General features: G+C 35.2%; 1 protein-coding gene across 1 annotated transcript in view; it reads left to right on the top strand.

The window, feature by feature from the left end:
- Positions 1 to 11,874, top strand: part of KIF18A (kinesin family member 18A) — an 86,474-nt gene that overhangs the window by 31,249 nt on the left and 43,351 nt on the right. The window contains exons 11-12 of the mRNA XM_010831790.1: positions 4,514 to 4,678; positions 7,840 to 7,961. Of these exons, the coding sequence (XP_010830092.1) occupies positions 4,514 to 4,678; positions 7,840 to 7,961 (287 nt within the window). The remainder of the gene's footprint in view (positions 1 to 4,513; positions 4,679 to 7,839; positions 7,962 to 11,874) is intronic.

The following is an 11,874-nucleotide window of genomic DNA, read 5'->3' as shown; positions in this document are numbered from 1 at the left end:
CGGGAGAAATATCAATAACCTCAGATATGCAGATGACACCACCCTTATGGCAGAAAGTGAAGAGGAACTCAAAAGCCTCTTGATGAAAGTGAAAGTGGAGAGTGAAAAAGTTGGCTTAAAGCTCAACATTCAGAAAATGAAGATCATGGCATCTGGTCCCATCACTTCATGGGAAATAGATGGGGAAACAGTGTCAGACTTTATTTTTCTGGGCTCCAAAATCACTGCAGATGGTGACTGCAGCCATGAAATTAAAAGACGCTTACTCCTTGGAAGGAAAGTTATGACCAACCTAGATAGCATATTCAAAAGCAGAGACATTACTTTGCCAAGAAAGGTCCTTCTAGTCAAGGCTATGGTTTTTCCTGTATGGATGTGAGAGTTGGACTGTGAAGAAGGCTGAGTGCCGAAGAATTGATGCTTTTCAACTGTGGTGTTGGAGAAGATTCTTGAGAGTCCCTTGGACTGCAAGGAGATCCAACCAGTCCATTCTGAAGGAGATCAGGCCTGGGATTTCTTTGGAAGGAATGATGCTAAAGCTGAAACTCCAGTACTTTGGCCACCTCATGCGAAGAGTTGACTCATTGGAAAAGACTCTGATGCTGGGAGGGTTTGGGGGCAGAAGGAGAAGGGGACGACAGAGGATGAGATGGCTGGATGGCATCACTGATGCGATGGACGTGAGTCTGGGTGAACTCCGGGAGTTGGTGATGGACTGGAGGCCTGGCGTGCTGCGATTCATGGGGTCGCAAAGAGTCGGACATGACTGAGCGACTGATCTGATCTGATTTTATCTGATAATTTACAGTAATCATAATATTTTTCAATATTGTGTAGGTTTCCTTTAAATCAATGCCAATTTTCTGTAAGTACAATTACCTGATTTATGTCTTATAAAAAGGCAAGAAATTCAGTCATGGAAAGCTGATTGAGAGCAGCTTGTTTTGAACACTTTTATATATATCCTAAGCATTGTGCTAGACACAATAGAGATAAACAAAAGTATGAGACATTATAGTATTTCAGTTATTTATAAACTAGTTGGAGCAATAAAATGATATAAAAATGACACAGCACTGTATGATTGTCATGTAAGGGATAGCGCAATAATAAAAATGGCTAATATTGAGCATTAATTGTTTGTCAGACACTTTTCAAAGTCTTTTGCATGGGATATTTCATTTAGGATTTATAACAAGCCTATGAGGTATATCCTCTATTATTACCACGGTTTGTGAGCAGCAAAGATACAGAGAATTCAAGTAAGCTGTCTAGAGATATATGCCTAATCAATGTGACCGAACCAATGTTAAACTCTGGCAGTCTGGCCTCAGTCTGTACTTCTGAGGATCCTACTATACTATAAGTACTAAGTGCTATAGCTATTCAAAGTAAAAAACAGTGACTTCTGGTTGTGGTAAAGAAAGGCTTCGTAGTAGAGAGATGAGATTTATACTGGACATTTTTATGAAAATACTGTGTGCATACTAAGTTGTTTCAGTCGTATCTGACTGTGCAACCCTATGGACTGTAGCCTACCAGGCTCCTCTGTCCATTGGATTCTCCAGGCAAGAATACTAGAGTAGTTTCCATGCTCTTCTCCAGGGGATCTTCCCAACCCAGAGATTGAACCTGCATTTCTTACATCTCCTGCATTGGCAGGCAGGTTCTTTACCACTAAGTGCCACCTGGGAAACCCTGTATAAGAACTATTAGTGGGAAAAAAATAAAAAGGAATACAATATTCGAAACAGAACATCAGTTTGACCAGAGTACAATGTCGTCCATAGCTATGCTCAACACTTCCTGCCAACCCCCACGCCTTTGCCACAGCAGGTACCACTGAAGTGGCTGTAGCACTCTTCCTCTCTGAATCTGAAGTAGCCAGAGTTAACCACTGTGAATAGATTGGACATGGAACATGATACAAGATGTATTTTGCCATATTGGGAATTTATCAATTCTATTTCAAAGGGAGTGCCAAATTCTGGAAGCTTTGGTTGCCAGGAATTTTATAGTCTATTTTTATAGTCAAGAGGCAATCTTTGAAGCAAATAAGTAGTGTATTAGTAAAGCTTAGACTCAGGTTGCCATTTTTTGAACATTAAAATATTAGTACATTTAATAAGTTTGGTCTATTTAATACCAAGCTAATTTACATAATAGTTATTTTCTCTTTCTTACCCTGTTGAATTGTGAATGTGTGTGATTGGAAACATTGAGACATAGAGTGAGGAAATAGATTTGGCTGATTTCTTTTTTCTGTTTGCATCCTTATTCTGCTTTTTTTCAATACATTTGCCTTTTCTCATACCTCACTTTTGGTCATTTCAATTGCTTTTCCAATTTTTATAGCTATTCTCATGAGATTAGGTAAGCAATGGAGATAAAACCTCCTAAGTTTATTGGCTGTAAACTACTGAAAAATGTAGAAAGATACCTAGAGATTTAGTTTGTTCTCACAGAATTGTCAAAGTATAGTTTTACTAAACTGCTTGCTAGGGTAAGGGATTTTATATCTGTCTTGGACCCTCTCCAAAGAGGTTTACTCTCATAGTTGCTAAAAGAATCTCATTGATTCAGCTATGAATGGTTCTAGAATATGGACTCTGAGAATAGTATTAAAGTGAAGGTCCTGGGCAATTTTATGAATGTATAGAGTTAATATATAAGTTGTATTAATGAAATAATGAGTTCACTGTGTTAGCAGTCAGTTCTTTTGCACAAAGCAGTAGTATTATAATACCTGAATTTTAGAATTACATGTTTATTCTCGCTCAAGACCTTTTATGGTATTTTGGAAGTTGTATTAATAAAACATATAAAGCTTTTTTGAAACTTTAATAGGAAACAATTTACTTTAATGTGAGGGTTTAATATACATATTTTAGAATTTATTTCCAAACATTTACTTGATACTTATTTCAGAATAGTAATTCAGGAGGGATTACCCTGATGAAAAATGTCCCCATAAAGAACCATCATAGAGGATACATTTCATGAAAATAAGTACAAACTCAAAAACATATTTCTTGAGATTTTCAGTCAAAAATTTTGAGTGTTAAATATTGACTGCCGTCAGACCCATAGATCATTTCCTGCCCTGATTCTAAAAGTATCTGCAATATTTGTAAACATTAGAGAAATAGGAAGGTAGTTTGATTTAATTGCCTTCCTTCAGACAGGTACAATACATTTATGTTCATTTTTCAGATAAGGTGACTGAGAGCCACACAAATTTGACTTGCCTAAATGTTCATAGCTGCTGCATAGCAGGAAAAGTCAAGAAGCCGTGTATCCTACCTTCTGTTATAGCAGTGGCTCTAAACTTTACAGGTTTCAGGACCACATTCTACTTTTAAAATAAAATTTTAGAACCTTAAAGAGCTTTTGTTTATGTGGATTTCATCTACCAATATTCTGTATGAAATTTAAACTGAGATTTCCAAAAGTACGTTATGTATTAGTTAAGAACAATTAATTACCCATTGCATGACAACATAACACTTTAATGAAAATAGTTGTTTTCTAAACCAGAAAGAGGCAGTAAGAAGAGTGACATTGTTTCCTATTTTTGCAGATTTCTTCATTCCCTGGTTTTTCCTCAAAATGTCAACCTTTTATGAAAGATAACAAGAAAGTTAGGAGTGAGGCCTTTAACCCAGTTCAAATGTAGTTCCTCCTCCTTTTTCATTTTTTTTTCCCGCCATAGGGTATGTTTATCCCTACTTCCAAAACCGCTATAAGTGCTTGTTCTAACCTTTAGCGACGTATTGTCTCAGGTCCAGCCATCATATCTGATGATTATTGAGTTTAGTGGCTTTTGGCAATTAGCCCAAAGAAGTCCTACCATTCTGCCACACTGTGCCCATGATAGTTTGCAGGACCCTTGGAGTAAAAAACTAGAAAGCCAGTTCTGAACTCAATTTGTGTGTAGATAAAACACCAAAAATATTTGGGCTATCCATTATGTGTCCTGAATCAACCATCAAGCGAGATCAGATGTTTATGACACTCAGATGTAAGCTCTGTTTTCTGTCATTGACAACAGCCAGTCTAAAGGCCTTATAGACAAAACCTTAGAACAATAGAATACTCTGTTTCTTCACATCTTTCAAACTGAAGGCAAGATAAGAGCAGTACATGCATCTGCTTTGTTTTCAATGAGGAAATCACAGGAGTCAGGCCCCATATGAACTTTCAAATGCAACATTTAAAAGCATATATTTTAGCAACAGCAAAAAAGAAGTTATAGTCTTCAATTTGGCCATTGTTTTTCTTAAAGTCATAAACTCTCAACATGTAATTTTATAAAATGACTCACAACTCAATTTCCTATTTTCCTGCAAGCAGCAGTATTGTGAGATTTCAAAGGGGAAATAGCTTTAAGTATAAAAGTATAGCCTAATTTAATAGGCTACAGTAGCACACTTAAAAGGAAATATACCACTGTACTAATATCACATACATCAAATATCACAAAAGAGTGACAATTAAATGCATTATTTTTCAGGCCACTTGCAAAAGAGATCACAGACTTGCAATGTTGAAAACTCGCCGCTGCTATCTAGAGAAGAAAAGGGAGGAAGAATTGAAGCAATTTGATGAGAATACTAATTGGCTCCATCGTGTCCAAACGGAAATGGGACTCTTAGGTCAAAATGGTCATATACCAAAGGTACATACATATTTTATAGTCAGATTTATTTTCTTAGAACTGAACTTCTTAAACTCACTGTTGTATAAATATCTTTCATAAGGCAAATTTTGGTTCATCTCTCTCAGATTTAACTGACTCATTTTACTGTTTTTAACTGAATATGCCTTCTACCTCCCTATTTACCTACTAAATTTCTTTTTCTTTACTTTCAGAAGAATAAAGTTACATTTAAATGTTTTTCTTAAGTGATTGCATCCTTTTATGAGGTCGTTCTTAAGTCAGACTGAAGTAATTCTATTTCAGACTTTCAGACTGTACTTGAATTTTCATCATGTAGGTGATTTAAATTTAATAAATTGACATTAGTTTTAAAATTAGTTTTAAATGTGGTCACCATTATTTGTATTATAGCCAAATAAAACCAGTTTGAAAGCTGTATGCATTTATGTTTATGTACTGAATTGACAATAGTCCATCTAGAATGTAAATTAAGTATAATTTGCATTATACTTATAATCTAGTATATTCATGTAATTGACAGTAAAATATAGCCCATCTCCAACTAGAAAAGTACTTAAGAGCTTGTTTAGTATTAAAAAAGCAAAAAAAATCCATTGATATTTACTAGTTTGCCTTTGTTTTCCCATAATTATCTTAAGCTCCCAATTTTTTAAATGGTACAGTATTCTTTTTAGTAGTACTATTATTGCTTTTTTTGCCTACTTATTAGCATTTATGAAGTTAATATTCTTCAGTTTATTTTCAGTAAATTTAAATTTTATTTACCATGGTCCAATCTAATTTTTCTAGCAGTCTGTCTTCTATAACTCTCTTAAGCAGAACTTTTCACACCTGAATATAAATCTAGAATTAGTGTTTCAATTCTTGTTTTTTAATGCATTTTATTATAAATAATTTGAAAAAATTAAAACTGTTTCTATTCCCATCAACCTATCCCACTCTCAGTCCTTTTTTTTGTGGATATTTTCATGGCTGAAATAGGTATCTACTTTTAAGCCATTCTTTCTTACATAAGCAAACTGAGACATGACTTTGTGAAAAGATTTATTCACAGTCATACAACTCTAGACAGAGACCCAGTACTGTGACTTTCATATTGCTGCCCTTTTTTCTGTACCCTCCTGCATTATCTTCCTCTTAACCTCTCAGATTTACCCACTTCTACATCTCCCATTACCAGTACCCGAATTCAGCCTTCCAGCCCCCATTGTTGGATGCTATGTGTGGCCTTCCTACTTCATTCCTGGCCTACTGCAGTCATTCTCTACACTGCAACTAAAATGAGCTTTCTAAAAACTAACTCTGATTGAATCACTCTTAGGTGCTTTCTCCCATATGTAAACTCTCTATTATGATTTCCCAGGCCTAGCATGGCATCCAAAAACCTCTTGTTTTATATATTACCTCTCATTATATTCTTACTTCAGCTGTTACTAACTTAACTGTAGTTCTCATGATAGGCTATGTTCTTCCAATCAGATTCAATCATTAGTGTATCAAAGCATGAAAAAGCTTGGTTTTTCAAAGATGACAGACTAGCCAAGAATTATTATTGGATAAAATAGTTATAGAATCAAGGCTTGTCTCTTTAAGAGTGATACAGAAAGATAAAACAAGATTATCAGAAGAAGTAAATAAGGGATTTTTTTTTTAAAGAGAAAAGATGGAATATTTGGCAAATATGTTTATACTGTTAGGGTTGTTGAATTTTCTAACTCGAAAAGATGAAAGAGATCATATAGTAAACCTCTTAACTTTCAGTCAAGTCAAGTCATTTCCATAAACACCATATTTGGGACTTCAGGCAGCATTTGTGTCATAGTCGAGCCATCTTTAAAATCACATGACTCATGAGCTCATACCAAGACTGCTCTAACTGTATCATCCTGACCTGACTCCCTAAAGAGAGTTTGCTCTAAAATACTTGTTGTTTTCTGAAATGTAATCATGAATCATCTAGATAATAACCCCCAACTTTAATATATCTCAGACATATAGAATTATATTGTTTCCTTGTCAAAGCACCCACCACGGGTTTAGAAAGTATTACCTAGAAAAGAAAAAGAAAAAAGCCTTAAGCTTATAGAGAGTCAGTGGCCAACTGCAGGTTGGTAAAGGAGTATTGAACACCTAAAGTGGATTAGGAGAGTTATCTGTAGGAAGTTTCTTGGGCACAGCTACCGTAAGGCTTTTTTTCTCAGCCTCTTACAATGTCCAAAATATTGCACTCCCTTTTATTGACTAAAATTTTCCCAATTTAAATTTTGAAAATGCTTTTGGATTATTACCATTCATAATTTAGTATAACCACTTACCTGACGTTTTCCATACTTAAGGCTTAGTAGGTTTGAGGAAAGAGAAATAATTTTAGGTGGTAAATTAGAAAACATTTGGGCATGTACACAAGAGGCTTAGGAAACGGGAGACTGCAAAAACTTTTCTACACTTTTCCACTAGGATGAAGCTCATACCAAGATTGGGTGAAGGTGAGAATTTTTTTTTTTTGCTGCAGCAGGCATCATCTTAGTTCCCTAACCCGTTTTGCCTGCTTTGCCAGTGTAGAGCTGTAACCACTGGACTGCTGGGGAATTCCCCAAGAAATTTTTATTGTATGCAACTCCAGACACTGGAGTTGTTGGACACAGTTGGACAGTTTGACACAGTTGACAACTCCAAACACTGAACTAGTTTGAGACAATGCCTCTCATGGTGGTCTAGAATGGAGAATCTATAAGCAAATAAATAAATGGAATTGTTACTAATCAATGCTATGACAGAGACTGTTGGAGGTGAAAACTGTCCATCTTTAAATGTAATGCTTAGAGAAAGCCTCCCTGAAAAAGTGACATGTAAGCAAAAATGGACCAAATTAATGTATTTTCACAGTATTATATACAAGTTGGATAGACCAAGAAACTATTATTATAATAAAATTTGTCCGAGACATTCAGTTTCCAAGGAAACTTGAAACTTATCTCACTTGTAAGTTATAGACTACCTGTACCAGAATACTTGTTTTTCAGATTGTTTCTATACATACCATTTCATATTTTTAAGAATTAAAACTTAACACCAATATAAAATAAATTTCATTAATATTGATTTAACTTTAATATTCTTAAAAGAATCTGAGATATAGTTTGTATTGTTTTCCCCAGGAGCTCAGTAAAGAACTTCATTGCCACCATCTGCACCTCCAGAACAAAGATTTGAAAGCACAAATTAAACATATGATGGATCTAGCTTCTCTTCAAGAACAGCAACACAGACAGACAGAAGCGTAAGTACATGGGTTTACCTGTTCTAAAAATTTTAGGTTTCCATTGCCAAAAACTTCAGTTTTATCCAGTACAAAATACATTACTATTTAAATGTCTGCCAGCATCAGAAATCATGCTGAGTTAGAAAACACAGAGCGAGTGTAAAGGATGTGGTTCTTCTCCTCGGATTTTTTTATAGTGCTTTATAGTTTTAAAAACACTTTTTTAATTTATTGTTTGTATGCAATATATGTCATGTAATACAAAATTCTGAAGATCCCTCTACAGTGAAAAGGAGCCTGTCTTCTACCTGTCCTCCAGCCATCTTTCCCCCTCTTAGAAACTATTATTAATACCAACTGAATTTTTAAGTAGATAGTTTTTAAGCATTCATAATCCCAGAATGAATTTTTGCTATCATTAACATGAAATCATTTAAAAATATATATATTTTAACATCATGTCCCAGTTTTTAAGTGATTCTATACTATCTCATTCATGCTCTAACTCAGTAGTAGCTGAGTAGTTTTAATTTTTGAAACATAATAGTTAAAAAGTATGCCTTGATCTTTATTTTTATTACATTGGACATGTCAGTCAACTTCCTTAGGCGTCACTTTCATGCTCTGTAAAAATAACAAATTTATTTCGCTAAAGGCTTTCTCCCAGTCTAAAATTCTACTGTAGTTCTTCTAGTGTTCTCAAATAACAATAATTAATTTTCCATACTTTTGATTTAAGGAAAATTATATTAGCATAATTACTTTTAAAAAGAAGAAGAAAAAGAAAAGGAAAAACTTTAGGGAAATATTATCCTATGGATAGAAGCTCACCCTGCTCTCCCCATACTTCCTATATTTATACACAGAGCAAACACTGAACATTCATTTACTTGCGCTCACACCCCCTGCAAGAGTTAAAAGTTATCAAAGAAACATTAATTTATTTCAACCATACTATATTTGGTTTATCATAAAAATAGTTTAATATATTTAATATAAATTTTTGCCTCAAAATGGGCAAAAATTCTCTTATTTATTTAGAAAACTGGTGAACTAAAACAGAGACAATACAATATAGTAGAAAGAGTATGAGTTTTGAAGTTGGACTTGAGTTCTAGTTTATGTAAGCAGTATAACCTTGCATAAATTATCCTGCCTCACTTTAGTTTTCTTATCTGTTCAATTGTAACACTTTCCTTATAACAAGTTTGTAAGGATTAAATAACAAAAAACAACAGATTTGATGAACTGTCTTAGCCTGAGTTTATAGAGTGAAGACCAAAAAAAAAATGATTTTGTGTATATTCAAAGTGCTGAAAGAAAAAATTTTCAGCTATGAAGACTACCTAGCAAAGTTATCAATAAAAATTGAAGAAGAATTAAGAGTTTTCCAGATGACCAAGAGTTAAAGGATTTCATCACCACTAAACTGGCCTTTTAAGAAATGTTAAAGAGACTCCTTTAAATTGAAAAGGGCCACTAATTAATAACAAGAAAAATATGAAAGTATAAGTCTCACTGGTAAAAGTGAACATATAGTAAAAGTAGTGTTTTAATCACTTAGAATGCTAGTATGAAAGTTAAAATAAAAAAGTAGTGAAAATACCTGTAACTGTAAGTAATAATAATTACTTAAGGAAATACAAGGTAAAAAGATATAAAATATGGGGTGTTTTCACAGAACTAGAATGAATAATTCTAAAATTCGTGTGGAACCACAAAAGACTGAATAACCAGAGCATTCCTGAGAAGGACAAAGTTTGAGAGATCACACTTTCAGATTTAAAACTACATTACAAAGCAGTCGTGATCAAAACAGTATGTACTGGTGTGAAACAGACACATAGATCAGTGGAACAGAACAGAGAGCCCAGAAATAAACCCGTGTATATATGGTCAGTTAATTTACAACCAAGTAGCCAAGAATATCCAATTGGTGGTTTAGTCACTAAGTCATGTCCTACTCTTGCAACCCTGTGGACTGTAGCCTGCCAGGCTCTTCTGTCCATGGGACAGAATTCTTCTCCAGGCAAGAATACTAGAGTGGGTTGCCATTTCCTTTTCCAGGGAATCTTCCCGACCTCAGGATCACACCCAGGTCTCCCATATTGCGGGCAGATTCTTCACTATTGAGCTATCAGAGAAGCCCCAAATGAATGCATAAATACAAACAAATAAACATACGCCATACATACATGCATAAATGGCATATGTCCTGGGTCTCTAAGACCACCTCCGTGTTTGATGATTTACTGGAATGACTCATAGAATCCATCATATGGCTGACCCCATGGTGGTGGTTTAGTGGCTCATTTGTGTCTGATTGTTTCCAACTCCATGGACTGTATAGCCCCCCAGGCTCCTCTGTTATGATTTATTAGGGTAAAAGCAGGCAAGACAGAATCAACAAAAGGTGAATGGGGCAAAGTACAAAGGAAGTCACTTAGTTACAGGCATTTGTGTCTTCATCCTATAGACCGTACAGGATATGCTTAAGTCCTCCAGCAAAGGTTGTGATGACCCACGTGAAATGGTGCTTACTTTGGAATGTCATTAGGCCGACACTTCGTGCCCTGGGTTTTCACTGGGAGCTGGTTGCATAGGTACTGTCTGCCAAGCATGATGGCTCAAAACTCTAACCTTTCTAAAAGGAAAGCAGTTGTTCAGCATAAACCACATTGTTTGTACAAAGAGTTAAACACAGTGAGCCACTCTTAATAGTTCTGGGAATTATCTGAACTTCTCAAAATCTGTGTTTCAAGATACGACCCAAGGGCCAACCTTGTTGACAAGCCTTTCAAAGGATGTCGACTTCAGACCTACTGTGTTAACTCTTCTCTGCTTAGCATCTGATTAGTATAGGTGCTCAACAAGTAATTGTTTTTATTAACTTTCTGATTAAGAAGTTTTCCTTACAATTGTTACCTACTGGGCTTAAATGGAGTACTCCCCACAATCACCAAAAAGAAAAATATCACAAACTATTTATTTGTACAGCTATCTAAATATTTAAGATTCCTAGATAATAAAGCAGTTATTTCCCAGTGTGTTAAAATTAAAATGCCTATTCTTTTCCCAGTGTCCTATCCATACTTCAAATGGTTCTGTTCTTCCGGACATCATGAGTAATATGGAACACCAGGACTAAGTTATTTTAAGTTATTCATGTTGTTTGACGTCTTGTTGGTATAAGTTAGGAACCATTTATAACTTTTTAGTTGCTGGCATTTCTTCAGTGAATATTCTTCATGGAGGTCTAATACATAAAAAGAAATGTTTAGTACTCCTCTGATTGACAGCAATAGGATAGATTTTGAATCAGAGCTAAGCATCCAGCACCCCGTCTTTTTTTCATATCCACCATGTGCTGTGCTGTGCTGTGCTTAGTCACTCAATCGTGTCCAACTCTTTACGATCCATGGACTATATAGCCCGCCAGGCTCCACTGTTGATGGGATTCTCCAGGCAAGAATATTGGAATGGGTTGCCATGCCGTCCTCCAGGAGATCTTCCAATCCCAGGGATCAAACCCAGCTCTCCTGCATTGTGGCAGATTTTTTACCATCTGAGCCACCAGAGAAGCCCAAGAGTACTGGAATGGATAGCTATCCCTTCCCCAGAGGATCTTCCTGACCTAGGAATTGAGCATGGGTCTCCTGCATTGCAGGCGGATTCCTTACCAGCTGAGCTACCAGAGAAGCCCTATACCCACCATACTTTTCTGCAGTTTTCTCCTTTGAATGCCTTTGAAAATTATTACTTTAGCTCATAAAGAACTAACTTCAAGGAGAGGTGAGTTTTGTTCATTTGTTATTGTTTTCTAATCTTATATACCTAAGATGAGCTTCATTATTTGACAGAGTATATTAATATTTCATTTCAATCTCATAATATTTAGTAACAATAGCAACACTTTTTTTTTTTTTTTTTT

This window comes from Bison bison, unplaced genomic scaffold (genome assembly GCF_000754665.1).
Source record: "Bison bison bison isolate TAMUID 2011002044 unplaced genomic scaffold, Bison_UMD1.0 scf7180017864531, whole genome shotgun sequence".
NCBI lineage: Eukaryota > Metazoa > Chordata > Mammalia > Artiodactyla > Bovidae > Bison > Bison bison.
Note: the sequence above shows the minus strand (reverse complement) of the source record. Positions and strands in the feature narration are given on the sequence as shown.